General features: G+C 40.7%; 3 protein-coding genes across 6 annotated transcripts; 2 read left to right on the forward strand and 1 right to left on the reverse strand.

Moving 5' to 3' along the window:
• The first annotated feature begins 2,823 nt into the window (after positions 1 to 2,823).
• On the forward strand, positions 2,824 to 5,163 carry LOC102712684 (60S ribosomal protein L3). Its single transcript, XM_015843152.1, has 6 exons — positions 2,824 to 2,866; positions 3,016 to 3,119; positions 3,627 to 3,737; positions 3,819 to 4,123; positions 4,207 to 4,616; positions 4,701 to 5,163. Exons 2-6 carry the CDS (start codon positions 3,035 to 3,037, stop codon positions 4,957 to 4,959), a joined length of 1,170 nt encoding a protein of 389 aa, XP_015698638.1. The 5' UTR covers positions 2,824 to 2,866; positions 3,016 to 3,034; the 3' UTR covers positions 4,960 to 5,163.
• Positions 5,164 to 5,831: 668 nt separating this feature from the next.
• Positions 5,832 to 11,024, forward strand: LOC102712954 (5-formyltetrahydrofolate cyclo-ligase-like protein COG0212). Of its 4 annotated transcripts, none has more exons than XR_005812928.1 (8): positions 5,832 to 6,177; positions 6,963 to 7,053; positions 7,859 to 8,085; positions 8,356 to 8,431; positions 8,684 to 8,809; positions 8,906 to 9,076; positions 9,895 to 9,950; positions 10,656 to 11,024. XR_005812928.1 is itself a non-coding variant. In XM_040529422.1 (7 exons), the coding sequence occupies exons 1-6, from the start codon at positions 5,839 to 5,841 to the stop codon at positions 9,067 to 9,069; spliced, it is 1,023 nt and encodes a 340-aa protein (XP_040385356.1). In that variant the 5' UTR covers positions 5,832 to 5,838; the 3' UTR covers positions 9,070 to 9,076; positions 10,656 to 11,024. The 4 variants fall into 4 exon arrangements, 2 of the variants coding, with proteins under 2 accessions (XP_040385356.1, XP_015698228.2); XR_005812927.1 differs by having other exon boundaries at positions 8,906 to 9,072; XM_040529422.1 differs by lacking the exon at positions 9,895 to 9,950.
• Positions 11,025 to 12,115: 1,091 nt separating this feature from the next.
• On the reverse strand, positions 12,116 to 14,652 carry LOC121056048 (ethylene-responsive transcription factor ERF110-like). The gene is made up of 2 exons (XM_040529839.1): positions 14,322 to 14,652; positions 12,116 to 13,105 (listed from the first exon to the last, which is right to left on the reverse strand). Exons 1-2 carry the CDS (start codon positions 14,650 to 14,652, stop codon positions 12,429 to 12,431), a joined length of 1,008 nt encoding a protein of 335 aa, XP_040385773.1. The 3' UTR covers positions 12,116 to 12,428.
• Between the last annotated feature and the right edge of the window lie 3,072 nt (positions 14,653 to 17,724).

Consider the following 17,724-nt stretch of genomic DNA (forward strand, 5'->3'; position numbering starts at 1 on the left):
AGCTTTTCCGGCCCCACTTCGCCCCGGCGACCTCCGGCGCGGCGGCGTCGCCACGCGCCTGCATTGAACCAAGGGCACTCAGGGAAGCAGATGAGGGACCGAGACGGAGGAGGGGGGATTCGATCGGTCGGTGTGATGCTAGTATGCTACTACGTACATACCGGGAGGAGGGCGGTGGCGAGGCGGGCGGAGAGGTCGGCGCTGGAGCCGCCGGTGGGGAGGCCGTGGACCCTGCACAGCGCCTGCAGCTCCCGTAGCATCGCCGCCGGAGCACGACCGGAGGGGCTAGGCTTACCTTTTATTGCTGGGAGTCTTTCTGGCTGGTGGGAACGACAAGTCTCTCGAGTGGGGCCCACATGGCAGTGGGTGAGCATATATGGCCGAGGCTTCTCGGAGAAGGAGGCCAACGGAAAATGAGGCACCTTTTCAAAAAAATTTCACCTTAGATATCTAGTATTAAATATAGATAAATCAAAAAACTAATTACACAGTTATATGAGAAATTGTGAGACGAAACTTTTGAGCCTAATTAGTATATGATTAGTCATAAGTGCTACAGTAACCCATATGCAGGAATGACGGATTAATTAGGCTCAAAAGATTCGTCTCATTGTTTCCATGCCAGCCGTGAAATTCGTTTTTTTATTCTTGTCCGAAAACCCCTTTCGACATCCGGTCAAATGTCTGACGTGACACGTAAAAATTTTCTTTTCACCAACTAAACACCCCCAGTACCACTGTCATGCTGAATTCAGCAATAAAAATGGTTAATGTTGATTATTGCTTGCTCAGAGCAGTTCACCTACAGCTGATAAACCGTAAAGCGTCGAAAAATAAATAAAGTCACGTAATTAGCCCTTCCTTTCAGCGTTTGGAGCAATTATCCAGTTGGACTCAATCGTCCCATGATTAATTAAGATCTATGTACCGTCGCTGCCTCCGTTTTATAATATAAGATGTTTTACTTATAACATTTGACCATTTGTTTTATTTAAAAATTTAGTATAAACAAAAAATGATAAGTTGTGCTTATCAAAAGTAAGTCACAAGAAAAATAAATGATATTTCTATAATTTTTTAAATAAGACAAATGATCAAATATTACAAGGAAAAAAAATCAAATATCTTATATTATAAAATGAAGCGGGTACGTAACAACTACACCCTCATCTTTTTGAGCCAAAGTTTGAATAACCTTAAATTTAATTTAAGTTGATTTTAAGACTTTGTTTATTAATTTTAGCTTTGACTTTTAGATTGCTAAGAATATGTATATAAACTGCATTTATAATTATTTTTTATTTACAAATATATCGTTTGGCTTTTTTTTATAACAAACAATCACCATATACTCCCTCATTTAAAAAAAAACCAACTTTTTGGTTTTTGTGTCGAGCGTTTGACCATCCGTCTTATTTGAAAATTCAAGAAATTTTTAAAAAATTAGTCGCACATAAAATACTATTTATGTTTTATCATTTAACAAGAATAAAATTATTTTTTGAATAAGATGAAGAGTCAAAATTGTATGTAAAAACTAAAAAGTTGATTTGTTTTGGGACGGAGGTAGTACATATTTGCAAGATTCATTTATTTTAAATTTTAGACACTTTTATGTACAAAGTTTTCCAAAAATTGTATCCGTTATACTTGATAAACATCTCAAGCTAATTGTTAAGTAGTAGGATCCTAGCAACAATATTGAGAAATATACAACTTCTTATCTTTCGGCTGCTCCTTATGCTTCTACACCAAAATCTAATCATCAATCTTAAATTTTTAATGGAATTTTGGGTTTTTTATTTAGTTTATTTTTACATAACTACTGTCATACGGTATGCTGTTCGGATGGTACATGTAAATAGAACAAAGAAAACGTCTGCGCGCCTCTGCCTCCGCCGTCTCTGAGCGTACGTCTGCCTCCACGCGTCGCCACACCGTACACCGCTACGCCGTGCTCTCGCCACCACGTGTCGCATGCCTCACGCCACCGTGCTCTAATGCGTCTCGTGTCACCGCGCGTAGTTGATACTAGATGAGATAAGCTCAGTTACAACTAAGTAAATAGATAAGCTCACAGTGGTTGACCATGAGGGGAGCTCCACGACTACAAGCCCTACAACGACTATCCCTCCATTTCCATCTGGCGACAACAATAGGGGCTTTCGATACCGCCATCCAAGCATAGCAATGACCATTATGGTGGAGGCTATGGAGGAAGATGGGATCATATATATGAGTGAGATCCGATAGCATGAAGCCTACATTTTTCACATCCCTCACCTTTATGCTCTATGCATCACTGTTCGTCTTCCAACTCGCCAAGACTAGCTCACTAGCACCACCCTTATTGCGCCCCGTCGCTGCCTCCCCAAGCTGCTACCCATCTACAACACTATGCACCAACCTTGTAGAGAGAGGGGTGGGAGAAATGGTTTAGATAGACGTGGAAAATATTTGAGAGAATGGGACAAGTGGGCTCAACTTTTATCCTAATTGTCAAATAAGTCTCAATAATTTTGATAATAATTTTGACTAACCGAACATCCACTTATTAGAAAACCAGTGTCTTTCGTGACTACCACGCCGTTTCGACACCACGTTGGACGAAACCACTTTATACCTGGTTTGTGGTTAAGTGATTCAGTGACAACCCATAGTTTAGGGATCTAAATTAGACTTTCAGAAGCTGTAAAGCCCAGCCAGCCACCGCCACACAAAGCCCTAGCTTACGAGCCCACCCCTACATTTCCGCATGGCCCAGCGAAACCCTCCATTCGGCAGCCGCCTATATATATACCCACCTCCCTAGGGTTTACGTCCTTCGCCTCTGAACTCAGCTCGCGCCGCCGCCGCCGCCCCTCAGGTAAGCGCGCGCTACCGCTCCTCCCTCTCCTCCAGCCCTCGCTTCGATTCGGATTTCGTCCACCATTCGGTCGCATCAATTTCGCGGCGATTTTCATGGTGGTGATCTTCTTTGTTGCGGATCTCATGAGCTTGTGGGTTTCGGTGCAGGTAAGGAGGAGGGAGAAGGATGTCGCACAGGAAGTTCGAGCACCCGAGGCACGGTTCCCTCGGCTTCCTCCCGAGGAAGCGCTCCTCTCGCCACCGCGGCAAGGGTACGTGCATCCTTCAATTCCACCAGCTCGTTTGGTGATGTCCGTATCGATCTAATTCGTCGCGATGTCGTAATCTGTTATACGTGCTAATATTACCTGGAATAGATTCAGCTGTCTAATTGTAAAAATGTTGTATGATTCATGCATTTTCGATTAGGCTAGTTGTAGTGTTTTATTGTTAGCTCATTTCATTTGGATCATTTAGACATGTCTTTAGCATGCTTGTTGAATCTGTAGTTTGTGGCGCAAATGTGCTGTTTGACTTTGCATTCCAGGATATAGTGGTTGATTATGTTATCCTTGGTGTGTTATCTATATGCGGCTAACTTAACAAAAACGACTCATGTTTATGTTTTTTTTGGTTTATTGATTCCTTTTGTTATGAAAAAGATGACAATGCATTAGTTTCAATGTGCTGGTATAACCCAATGGAGTTTATCTTGCTTCTGTGCAACTCATTTCCATGATTAATCATGTGTTCTGATGCTAAGTGCTGTGTTATTTCAGTGAAGTCCTTCCCCAAGGATGACCCATCAACGCCTTGCCACCTTACTGCCTTTGTTGGCTACAAGGCTGGAATGACGCACATTGTGCGTGAGGTTGAGAAGCCTGGCTCCAGTAAGTATCTTGGCATCCTGCATTTGTGTTCATTGGAGTTCTTATGTAAATTTAACAACACATTGTGCTGACATTGTGTAGAGCTCCACAAGAAGGAAACCTGCGAGGCTGTTACCATCATTGAGACCCCACCTCTTGTCATTGTTGGACTTGTGGCCTATGTCAAGACCCCTCGTGGCCTTCGCTCTCTTAACTCTGTCTGGGCCCAGCACCTTAGCGAGGAGGTGCGAAGAAGGTTCTACAAGAACTGGTGCAAGAGCAAGAAGAAGGCTTTCACCAAGTATGCACTCAAGTATGACAGTGATGCTGGCAAGAAAGAAATCCAGATGCAACTTGACAAGATGAAGAAGTACGCCTCCATTGTTCGTGTTATTGCCCACACTCAGGTGAGGTTGCCAGGGTCTCTTTTGTTCAGAATTCTGAGGACTAAGATGTTCTGCTCACCATATCTTGTTTTTGTGAAATTCAGATCAGGAAGATGAAGGGCTTGAAGCAGAAGAAGGCCCACCTTATGGAGATCCAGATCAACGGTGGCACTATCGCTGACAAGGTGGACTATGGCTACAAGTTTTTTGAGAAGGAGGTCCCTGTTGATGCGGTTTTCCAGAAGGACGAGATGATTGACATCATTGGTGTCACCAAGGGTAAGGGTTACGAAGGTGTTGTCACTCGATGGGGTGTCACCCGTCTTCCTCGCAAGACCCACAGGGGTCTCCGCAAGGTTGCCTGTATTGGTGCCTGGCATCCGGCTAGGGTGTCCTACACTGTTGCCCGTGCTGGTCAGAACGGATACCACCACCGCACTGAGATGAACAAGAAGGTTTACAAGATTGGCAAGGCTGGTCAGGAGTCTCATGCGGCCTGCACCGAGTTCGACAGGTAAAATTCTCTTCAGAACCAGTTTTGTTACACACATTCTCCTCTAAAGGTTGTGATCTGTACCTGACAATTCCACTCTGGCAGGACCGAGAAGGACATCACCCCTATCGGCGGCTTCCCGCACTACGGTGTGGTGAAGGGCGACTACCTCATGATCAAGGGCTGCTGCGTCGGGCCGAAGAAGAGAGTGGTCACCCTCCGCCAGTCGCTGCTGAAGCAGACCTCGCGGCTGGCCCTGGAGGAGATCAAGCTCAAGTTCATCGACACCTCGTCCAAGTTCGGGCATGGGCGCTTCCAGACCACAGAGGAGAAGCAGAGGTTCTTTGGCAAGCTCAAGGCCTAGGTCATCAGAATATAAACTGCCGCGACGAACCTCACCTGATAGCTTTCCCAGTTTCTGTTACTCTTGTCCTGAGTTGTGTCAGATATTTGAGTACCCAGTTTATGCTTTGCTACTGCTCTGAAACTGCTGGTGCTGCGGATGATGATCAAACTGTTGAGATTTATGAATTTTGGACTCGATAGTTCTGTGTTTTGCCCATGCCTTCGCATCCTAGCTGTTTGTTTTGGGTAGGATTTTTTTGAATCAAATTTGAAATTTGTTTGGAGAGCCTAGCCTGGACTGAAATACTAATTCCGTATTATACATACATGAACAAAGCATTAAGCTCGGTATTCTCTCTACTCGCTGACGGATGGTCCTACATGTCAGTGGGAAATGAGGTCGTAATAAGTACTACTACCTCTATCCTAAAATAAACCTTCATCCTGAAATAAACTTTATTACTGAAATAAATTTTATTTTTTAGTTTTTAGATAAAACATTTATTTTTTAGTTTTTAGATAAATGTTTTGACTCTTCGTCTTATTTAAAATTTTTAGCTATTAATATTTTTTATACTTTATGACTAATTTTTTAAAGTTTTTTATAAATATTTTAAATAAGATGAATAATTAAAGATAAAAAATGTTATTTTTCAGTTTTTAGATATAATGTTTTGAGTCTTTGCCTTATTTGAATTTTTTACGATTAATAATTTATTTTTACTAAATAATAAAATATAAATAGTAATTTATGCGTATCTAAATTTTTAAGTTTTTTATAAAATTTTTAAATAAAACGAATAATCGAACATACGGAAAAAAATAAAAAAATAAGGTTATTACGTTAGAAAGGCAGTTCATGCGTTGCCAACGTGTTCTCCCTCACCAGTGGTGGCAAATGCCTTTGCTGCCGGCGGCGTCGCCGCTGCCGCTGTCGCTGGCCGCGGCGGCGTCCCGTCGCGGCCGCGCCGTGGCCTGCGCTGCGAGAGGCGCGGCTTCCTCCTCGTTCGACGCGGCAAGGTTCGAGGCCGAGCGGCTCCGGCTCGACGCAGAGGCGCGGGCCGGGATGGCGTCCGCGGCGGCAGGGGCGGACGCGGAGGCGGACCCCAAGGCGTGGAAGTGGGCGATACGGAGGCGGGTGTGGGACGCGCTGGAGGCCGAGGGCGTCGCGCGCGACCCGCGGCCCGTCCACCACCGCATCCCCAACTTCGACGGCGCCGCCGCCGCCGCCGACTCGGTACGCGCTGCCCTCTCTCCGCCACACATGCATGATCCATTCGTCCCTCTCACCTGCAGAGACGACCTGTTGCCTGTCGCCTGTGCAAGCAATCGTGACGACCTGCTGGGATTGGGGATGCAGGGCTTGCGAACAGTGTACTGAACTGCCAATATGAACTATGGAATCACATGCTGAATCACATCTTCGGTCATTAGAATAATTATTAGTAACTACTGCAGTTCTGAATGTGTTTGGAGATCATGTCATCATAATTTTTCAGTTTGAGGGGATGGGATTGCAACAGGCCCATATATGTGTTTGATGGTATTGTATCCGAATGACATGCAGAAGCTTGTCAGGTTCTATCCCGGAAACGTCAGTCCCAAATGAACTACTCCGTAGGTTTCAAGATGTTTGCAACTTAGCCTTTGTGTCAATTTGTCTGGATGAGTGTAAAAATGTCTTCACATGATGTGCCATAAAGAATGGGTAACACCTAACATACATGCATGGACTTGCGATGCAGAATTGCCGTGGAACCAACAAATTGCGTTGGTCCTTTCAAACCGTGTTCAGTTTATTCAAATATGATGTACTTTTGGTCTGTACTTGTATAGCGAACATGATCTGTGCTTCTACATGACTAGTTCTAAGTTCTGCTGCACGGCGCATGGGCTCATCGTTGGATTTGTCCTTGTTGTCCTTCAAGCCTCTTACACATGAATTCTCGATATTGTTGTTTGATGACTGTATATTTGCTTATGTTTCTTTACTGATGTGGAAATGTTTAAATCTTTCACCAGTTGGGGAGACTCGACGTTTTCCAGGATGCACAATGTGTGAAGGTCAATCCTGACTCCCCACAGAAGCAAGTTCGCTTCTTAACACTCTCAGGTCAGTTTGGTGACACCTTTAATACATGTACTCACTCATGAGATACTTTGTGACTAATAAATACCCTAATACACATATATTCCATCAAGCACCCAGTCCCAGCAGCTAGCCATGTTTCTGCTATTGCTCTTTTTGGCAAATTCCCTTGACGTTCCAAGAGTATGGGTTCAGGTCCAACTCCAATAGATAATGATTTATCAGAAGCAAGTGCAAGAGCAGTAATTCTGTCACTGAGAGGCTGATTTTGTTGTTCTCATCGAAAACCTTTCTGTGTATGATTACCTGTGTTGGCTGGCATATGACTGATTGTTTAACTTGTTAGCCTTTTTTATTTTTATTTTTTCTATTTGTGTGTTCATGCACGCAAAGAACTTGCTCCTGATGTCTTATTTGGATGGATAAGGATTAAGCCCAGGTTGGCATGGATGTTAGTACAAATGTACAATTTCCGGCACAAATCTGATATCATTAATCCATTCATATCGAAACAAGCCTTGAGTGAGCTGCCGGTTGCATGCTCTCCTGAGAGGGCCTTTATGACGATTGGGCAGTGGATGTTTGTAATGTTTTTTAGTAGTTTGCTCAAGGCTCTGTAGGTTCTGCTTTCTTTCCATGAAAATTGATGATGGTGGATCAATTGATTGATTTTTGTGCTGCAAGCCAAACCATAATGTTTTTAGTAGTGCTCCAGGCTTTTTTTATGCCATCTGTTCCTTGTGAATCTGATGCATATCTTAATCTACTACTCATTACAAATCTATGATAGAGATATGCCCTCAATCAGGTTAATCTTGGATCATCACAGGTGATAAAATGTTGCTGACTCCACAACCTCGGCTAAGGACAGGATTTTTCTCAGTTCTGGAATCTCACATGATACCCACTGGATGTATTCCAGAAGCATGCACTTCTGTTGGTGCAGCCAAATACGGCAGACCAATAGGTCTAGATGAAAAAGTTAAAGTGAACTTGATCGTGATTGGATCGGTTGCAGTTGACCCAAGCACAGGAACACGGCTAGGAAAGGGCGAGGTACCTATTTTCTGCTCGTATCTGCATATCTACAGTTAAATATTTGATGTAGAGTTAATTTGTTTTTTTTCTTCTGTACATTTGAATGGTACAAATTAATAGGGTAGATGATGAGTTTTGACCTGCTTTTCTTCTTCCTTTGTGAGAAAAATCAACTAATAGGGTTTTCACTTCTGTCCAATGTGGGCACTACGTTAGAGAAGTTCAGCTGAGCTTTGTCTACTGAAACTGCTTACTCCAGCTCATCTATTTTATCAAAATGGTTTATAGGGATTTGCAGAGCTGGAATATGGGATGCTTCGTTATATGGGATCTATTAGCGATTCAACCATGATAGTTACAACTGGTGAGCTTTATATTGATTCAGCGGGTTATCCATTCTTCTTGGATAAATATCACTGTTTGGTATGACAATACAAGACATTATATTAGTAACTGCTCTTTCTTATGCATTAGCCTGTAGCTAATTGGATTGTAATCTCATAGGTCAGGTCCAGGCCCTCATGGTTATAATTTCAAATCTAATGTTTCTTATAAGGAAGTTAAAGTCTTCCATACAACCCAAACATTACTAACTACTGTAAATTGCCAACTGCAGTGCATGACAAGCAATTAGTGAATGACATTCCAGTTGAGAAGCTGCTAATTCATGATGTACCAGTTGACATTATCTGCACTCCGACCCAGGTCATCTTCACGAATACCACAATCCCAAAACCACAAGGTCTTAATGACTCTTTATCATTTGATATTTTGGACTTTTGGTAAACCTGCAAACAAGCCTTATATGACCAGATTTTGGGGGAACTTCTGCATGCAGGGATTTACTGGGAAAAGTTATCTCCAGAAAAATTGGGCCAAATACGAATTTTACAGGAGCTGAAGAGACGCATAGAGAATGAAACGGGAACTACACTTCCTTGTGGCCCTTCTGAGAAGCTACCACCAACAGCACAGCGAAGAAGAAGAAAACGAAGACGATGATAAGTGAGTATGTGTATCTATCTGAAACAATCTTATTGAACAAATAATTGTGCACATCTTATTTTTTGCAAAAATGAGAAATCTCTAGCACCTTATCTTTTCTCTTCTGTTTATACTCATAAGTCAAAATTTAAAATTTTCAACCTTTTGTAGTTGATTTTGGATTTTTTTTTATCGTAGTTTATTTTTCAGACTTAACTTTTAGATCGCTAAGAACACATACATAAAAGTTTTGTTCACAAATTATTTTCGTTTGTAAATATGCCGTTTTGAAAAAACCAACGATCACCCCCAAAAACATACTGATATAATTGAAATGTCAAACCGCTTAGTTTTACCCTGGGGAAACAACATATCACTTCCCATAGCTCTTCAAATATCACTATATCAGTGCATGTTCTTGAAAAATACTTAGTTGTGTGGGTAGTGTGCTATGCTGAGTATGCCAATTTGCCATGTTGATGTTAGCGAAAAAAAAACTTCTATGCGGAAAATAACATGCAACCACATTCTATGTTTACTGAAAATCTAAATTTCTGTGCAATGTACCACAATGCTAAACACATGTTCTTGAACTTGCCACCCTGAAAAAAGCAGTTCCCTTGAGGCTTCAGAGGACGTATAAAGTATGTTTATTGAGAACAAATCCTTTTGAGAAAATGAGATGTGATACTTGCTAGGATGATTCTGTTTAGTATGTACAAATCAGTGACATTTGCCATCAAGAAGATGCTTCTCAGTGACTCGAGTCATTGAGGAATCAAAATTCCATGCCTCTTCAATCTTAAGTTCGAAAGACACTGACCGATTTTTTGCAATCTTCAGCATGAGGACAGCTAATCTTTGGAATCTGATGTGCTCCAGTCACATCACAGCACCTTGTAAGTGCTCGGAAAATGCTGTACTTCTGCAAAAGACACAGTGTCGCATGCACATTCCACGTTGAAAGTTGCAGCAGAAAATACTCCCGTTTGTGTTCTTGTTAATGCAGCTGTTGTTAGTCTTAGGGCATTTTTAGTTCGGGAAATTTTTAGGATTGGTTATCACATTGGATATACAGATATATATCTAACGTATTAAACTTAGTCTAATAAAAAAATAAATTATAGATTTCGTTAGGAAACTGCGAGACGAATTTATTAAACCTAACTTATTCATCATTAGCAAATGTTTACTGTAGCACCATATTGTTAAATCAGGGCAGATTTAAAATATTCGTCTCACAATTTACATGTAATCTGTTTAATTGGTTTTTTCTTGTGTCTATATTTAATACTCCATGCATGTATCCAAATATTTAATATGATATCGCGAAATTTTTTGTTTTTGAAACTAAACAGTCTTAGCTTTGGTAAAAAAGAAAGTAGTATGAAAGTTCTACAGAAATACATTTTCAGTAAGGTTAGGTTAGGTATCAAACTATCAATCAATCGGTCCAGTGAAGTGTAGAAATGGGTCTTCGCTGCTTCACTGACCTTGAGCTGGTGGTGATTCTCCAAGTCAGTTTAGCATAACTAATCACTATCGCTATTTGGCACGTGCCTGAACTACTATTTTTTTCTGTGCTGACGTGGTGTCCACTGCAGGTGTGTACGCATGCCCATGGTGCTGACTTGGCACGTTTGCACGACGCGATTGGTTGCCGTTTCGTGGCGTCTGGCAACGCTAGAGGCGTGGCAAATTCACCATGTACTCGTTTCCTTACAAAAGAAAAGAAAAGAAGAGAAGAGAACAAAACAACAACATGTTAGCTAGCGTTATCAAAAATAAAATATTTCGAACATTGTCGACTCAATGGATGAATTTCATCGATTATTTGGATTTTGGAACAGATGGGCGTGGCGATAAAAGCAAATTGTCGTGTTCCAAACTAAACTTGGTCTTGGTTTATTGCTCTTTCTTTATGCTCATTACGCTTTACGTGGTTTCGTTTAACTTGAAGGCACCAACCAATTTTCTATATTTGTTTGGATTGGCATCACGTAAATATTTGCTCAAATTTACCAAAATGGTCATCTCTTAAATAGGTATTCTCTTCTTGTTACTTCTTATACTTCTTTTCCCATCATTTGCATTTGGTTTATCCAAAGAACTCAATATCAAGTAGCTGCAACTTCTATATTCTATTCAATCAAGTAAATGCTACTAGTAAATTATATCCATTGTCTAAAAGAGAGAATTCTTTGTACACCATTAAAAATTGTTTGGTTTCCTTATATCACTCGAAATTGGCTCTTCCTCTCGTGCCATTGTCTTAAATCTATCCACCTCGTGATGCCACTACCATCAATGAACTATGAGTTGGCTGTTAAGTCAATGGAAAAAACACATATTTAACCTTAAATAAAAAAATCATATATAACAGTTTATTACTAATGGTGTTGTTGGATAAAAGAGATGAGAAATTAAATTTTTAATAGTCTCATATGGATTTTTCCTTAAGGAAAATACACATTTTTTTCATTAACTTAACCAGAGGAGGAACTAGCCCAAAAATCGAGTGCCGAGCGTGGACACTTTATTAGGATTGTTTATTAGGATTGTTAGTGTGTTTAAAATTTTTTTACTTACTTTAATACACTAAGTATAACACAATGTAGATCCGCCCCTGCACGAACTTAACGGTCAGACGATAGTTTATTGACAATAGTGATAAAATGGAGTGGATAAATTTAAAACGATGACATATAAGAGAAAAAAAACTAATTTCAAGTGGCATATTAAATAATTGGTCTAATTTCAATGGCATATACATAATTCTCTCTATCTAAAAACGCTTCTGGTTGGTTCAAAAACTGGCATGTCAAAGACATGACGTGATACTACCTCTATGTATGTTTTTATATGATGCCATTAATTTTTATATTTATATGTGATCATTCATCTTATTTAAAAATATTATCTAAATATGTAAAATTATAAACTATACTTAAAGATCACATAATAATAATAAATCAAATTATAACAAAATAATTAATAATTGTATATTTTTTTAATAAAACAAATAATCAAATGTAAATATAAGAGTAAAAAATGTCGTATAAAAAACATGAACACAGTATTTTGCTAAGAAAAACAAACAAACAATAGGGATTAGTAGTTTGCAAACGACAGAATTCCCGTGTTTACAACTCTTGCAATCGTGGCCGGTGGCCCTGAAAATGATTTGATAAACACAATACGTGGCGTCGGTTTCGATCATTTATTTCTCACGGGGCGTTTCGGTGCCGTTTGAACCCGTTGACCGCCGCACTCGTGGCATGCCACGTCTAACATCAGGTTGACCGTTGACTGATACTGGAAAACGTGGTCCCCACCTGTCAGCGTCGCTGTCCGCTCGCTCAGGAATCGGATCAGCGTCACGTGTCCGAGTCCCGCCGCTGCGGCGGCGGGTAGAAACCGTACTCCGCCCACGCCGCCGGCGAAGTCGTCGGCCACTCAATCCCGCCGCCGCTCTCCGGTTGCCAGAGGTAGGTGGCGGAGGCGGTCGCCTCTCCTCCGAAGTTGTAGAGCAGGGTAGTGGCCGGCGGCGTTCTTTGCGGGGCGCCACCGGACAGCGCCGCCGGCGGCTCGCCGGCGCCTTGCAAGAACCTGGCGTACTGAGAGTATGGATCACCGCCGGCGCCGGGAGAGAGCGCCTGCGACTCCAGCAGCGCGTCCGGCCGCGGAGGTGGCGGAGGCCGCTGAGCTGCCGGCGTCGGCGTCGGCGGCGGGAGGGTGGCGCACTCGGGGAAGTTGAGCTTGGCGCGGCTGCCGCGGAAGCCGAGCGCGGCGGCGTCGTAGGCGCGGGCGGCGTCCTCGGCGGTGTCGAAGGTGCCGAGCCACACGCGCGCCGCCTTGTGCGGGTCCCGGATCTCCGCCGCCCACTTCCCCCACGGCCGCTGCCTCACCCCCCTGTACCGCTTCCTCGGCGTGCCGCCGCCGGAGTCGCCCGACGACGGCGACGGGAGCTCCTCCTCGTCGGACGCCACCGCACGACGGTGCCGCGACGTCGCCGCCGGAGACGCAGACGCAGGCGAGTGCGCCGGGACGTACTCTGCACACGTAGAAAGAAAAAAAACAGAGGAGATTAGGACAAGAATATTCTGTCTTGATTAGCACTAATTATGTAATAAGATTCACTTATTTTCAAGTATCCATACATATAATATATAGATAAAAATAGCAAAAATATCCGCTTCACAATAGTTTGAGCTGTAATTATTTGTTCTAAAATTAATTTAATCTGCTTACTTTGGTTACTCTGTTTTGATTAATTGATTCCCACTTCCTCTGTTTTTTGTTCTAGTAATAAAAATAAACAGCAATAGGCATGCAAATTCTCTTGCATTATCATAATGATCCTTAATTTTTAATGTAACTATGGATTAATGAATGAGTCACAAGCTCATCTAATAACGTGGCGATTAAGGAACACGTGTTTAGTTGCTAGTGAGCTGCCAATCCCATCTCTCTCTTAAACTTTCTCCCTAACGAATATTTATTTATTAATCCCATAGTTCTCTTAATCTCGTTCCTAATGAATGATTAATTTTATCAGTGGTGATGACGTGGCGGTGGTTGGTGCGACGCGTGGATCCACACGTGCAGATTTGACAGAGGCGTGTACTCTCTTTTGTTGGGTTATACGCACGTTGCACGATGCGTGCACGTCGTGTGTGTTGGTCTCTATACACCAGCTTTATGACTGCACGTATATATCCTATTAGTAGTTGATTGATAATATATTAATCTCGAATAAAAAAAAAGGGAAATGAGACATGATTAATTTAAAGCTTATCGTTCATTTTGTCGTGTCATTCATCGGTCATTTAAATTCCTCTTAGTGCCAGTCATATAGAATCACAGATTGTACAGAAACAAAGGTTTACTGTTTGACTAAATGGTTTCCTCTATTCTATATTTTATTTTATTTTATTTTTGCTTTTTATAAGGATTTGCAAACTACTTCTTCTGTAAATAAAAAAAATACCGATTTGTATTCAGGAATTGAGTGTTTTCAGATGGAGGGTATATATTATAAAATATAAACTATTTTAAAGCCAGTCATTTATTCATCACCGAAAACGAAATACTCTAAATTTTAGTTGTTAATTTGTTGAAATAAATGGTTAAGAGAGGACTAGTCACTCCATGAACAATGTAATGACGATTATTAGTTTGGTTTTATTTACTAGGTCCGAGGTAGACTTAATCAACCATGTTGCATTCATTCTAACTTTTACTACTGCTGCATGCGCATGCGTACGTACCGGCCGGAAATGGCGCCGCCGTCGACGACGGTGCGGCGGCTCCGAGCTCGCTGCAGTACGACCACCACGCCTCCTCCACGGCGGCGCCCTCGGGCTCTCTCTCGGCCGGCCTCTTCGCCGGCAACGACACGCCGCCGCCGCCGCCGGCCACGACCGTGGCCAGCGCCGACACCATCGCCGTCATCTCCTCCGCCTGCCTTCGCCGCGACAGCATCGGCGCCAACGACGCCGCCGATGGTGACATCGACGCCGGCACCGCGCCCTCGCCGCCGGCGTCCAGCGGCCACCGACGCTGCTGCTGTCCCGGGTCCGCCACCTCGACACAGCACATGGACAAACTCCGGCGAGCCGCGCGAGACACAATTATAGAGCAGCAGCTCAAAAGCTTTAGCAGCTCTCGCAAACGCTAGCTAATTGAGCTTCCATGGCAGCAATGGCGAGTGATATATATAGATGGAGGTCAATGTAGACAAGACATGCAAGCTGCAGCTCAGCAGCTAGCTGATTAACCTAAGCATATGCAGTAACCTATGCATGCATGTGTAGTAGTAGTTGTTGTAGTAATTTGCTAGAAGTAGAATTAGTTAAGGAGTAGACAAAAGATAAGTACCAATTAAGTGATGAACTGATAATCAGTCACTTGTGCCGCCATAGACACAGTAATTTAACCTGCCAAGTTTATCTATCTAACTATTGGATGCATAGATACAGATAGTCAGATACAATGCATATATACAGCTAGCCTGCCTACCTCGGCAAATTCTGTTCCTTACCCTGTAACATTAGAGCTATATTGGTCCCTTGAAAAATATGATACCCACACATATTAATAAATATTATTTTATTTACTCGTGCAATGTTTTAATTTCATGGTTCAGTTAGTCATCTATATTTCTTTCAATGCAAGCTTTCTTAATTAATTAAATAATTAATTTCTAGACAAGAAAAGCAATTAGGAATTTGGAGCTATCTTCGGAATTTCTGTTTCTGCCCTGTAACAATAGAGCTATATTGGTCCCGTGAAAAATATGATACTCACATATCAATACATATCTTTTATTTACTCCAGCAATCTTTTAATTTCATGGTTCAGTTAGTCATCTATATATTTTAATTCAAGCTATGTTAATTAATTAATTAATTAATTAATTAATAGGCAAGAAAAGCGAATTAGGAATTTGGAGGGGAATTGGCTTTGACCAGACATGATTATCTAGGTTAGGTTTCACATTCCATTGACCAGCCAAGTTGGAAGCTCTAGCAGTAGAGGTGGTCTGCTGCCGATGGTGATTGACGGATGAACACTACTTTGGGTAGGCTTTGCCTTCTTCCAGTTTGGATGAGCATGACGATTAAAATTAGGGAGCTGCAATTTATGCACATCTGTGCATTGTTACTGCTTATTATGTCCACGCGGTGTAACGTAAGAGTTTATATTACTTTTTAGATACATATAGATGTTAATAAATTTAGACGTATATATAAAATAATAAGTAAATTTATGCATAGCTAAGATGTCTTCTAATATAAGATGGAGATAATATTAAAAAGATGGTTGGTTTAATTGAATTGGAATCTTTCCCACGCACAAATTAAATAGCTCCAGCTTCGTTGATTCGCTTATACTTCTTAACAGTTAAAAAATATTTTTTATATCTGAGTGATTAAAACAAATTTAGTAAAATAAACTATAATAAAAATCTTAAAATCAAGACCAAAGTTAAGTGTTAGAAATCTAAATTTTAGCTATGTTATATCGGCAAAACGATGGGGTGGAATATGATTGTACGTATGCTTAGTTGGTACAGAGGTCAGAGGTCAGAGGTTATAGTTTCTTTGTATGAGGAGAAAATATTCGTGTCATTGATTGTTTTGTTGATAATTTGCACGTTTGTCATTTGGAAACCGTTTTCCTACCAATCGAACAAATTCGTGTGAAGATCTTATAAGATTTCAGCGCTTCAAAGATATACTTGAATGTCAATGCAACATGAAAGATATAATTACTTTATTGTCACCGGATTAGAGAAAAGTTGTCAAACTGAGAACGATGCTATTGAACATTTACAAAACATATAGTATGTAAGATTTACATGCATAAAAAAATGTCATATTTGTACTATGCCTTAGTTGACTTAAATGTACTAGTAGAACATAGTCACAATTTCTTTAATAAATATACGTTGACAGAAATATGACATATGAATTACTTGTATATGTCTTTTTTTTTTCTACACTGTTGACGGTGAAAGTCAAAATTGTTTAACTGCATTAGTTGGGATGCAGAGGTCTTTGTTTTTGACATGCAAAGGTTTAAAATTGTCTACTCCAGCTAACATTTTGACAAGGGGAAAGCCAAATTGAAATTTTATTGTGAAAATTCCATAATATATATAAATTCATATAGTCCAAATAGGGTCTACTTTTTTTACACTTTTCATGTGCTCTATAGGTTGTTTCATGCATTTATCGTCATATATGTTTCATTCTCCGTTATATGGCACAGGTTTTTGGTTGGATGAGACGATGTTGCGAGGTCTTGTATACTGCAGACAGCGATGTAAATCAAGAGGTATATATGGAGTTTTCTCCTTGATTATCGATACACTAAGATAACACACATAATATATTATATCGTGATATCAACAAATACAGAGATTTAATATATAACATGCTAGGGTAGATAAGGATGACCAAAAATACTTGCTGTGACTTTTTGAGTGGTCTCACCAAACCCACTAACAATACATACAACTTATCAAAAATATAAGGTATATATAACCATATTAACTCACGAGGAAAATCCATGGCAAAAATAACTTAGGTATGCATAGAGTTCGCTATCTATTGACGATGACTGATTATATATAAAAGAACTAGGATCCGGACAATTAATGTCCACTTATCTTTGGCTTATTCTATTCTATGAATAAACAAAATGACATATTTACAGATGAAAATAATTTATAAATAAAACTTTTATATATGTTCTTTGCGATCTAAAAGATAAAGTTAAAAAAATTATGATAAAAAACCTAAAATCAACTCCAAATTTAAAGTTAAAAATTTAAATTTTGGCTTAGAAGTATAAGCATAAATAAAAAGATGATAACAATAATTTATAGAATGTGTGTTGAAACTCGAAAGCAAATAATTTGAATGGTTGACTGATTGATGCACTGATGCTCATTATAATTACTAATGGAGGATTGGAGGAGTAGTTGTCAATTTGTCATATACATGGTTTTGGTTCTTAGACTTTGCCTTTAGTCAAAGTATGAGTACACTATTGTATGACATGCGACATCCTAGGCCACGTTTGGCACCAGTTAGTCGTCCCCTGCGTTTTCACGTACACGTTTTCCAAACTGCTAAACGTGTATTTTTTTTAAAAAAATTTTAT

Source organism: Oryza brachyantha, chromosome 12 (genome assembly GCF_000231095.2).
Source record: "Oryza brachyantha chromosome 12, ObraRS2, whole genome shotgun sequence".
NCBI lineage: Eukaryota > Viridiplantae > Streptophyta > Magnoliopsida > Poales > Poaceae > Oryza > Oryza brachyantha.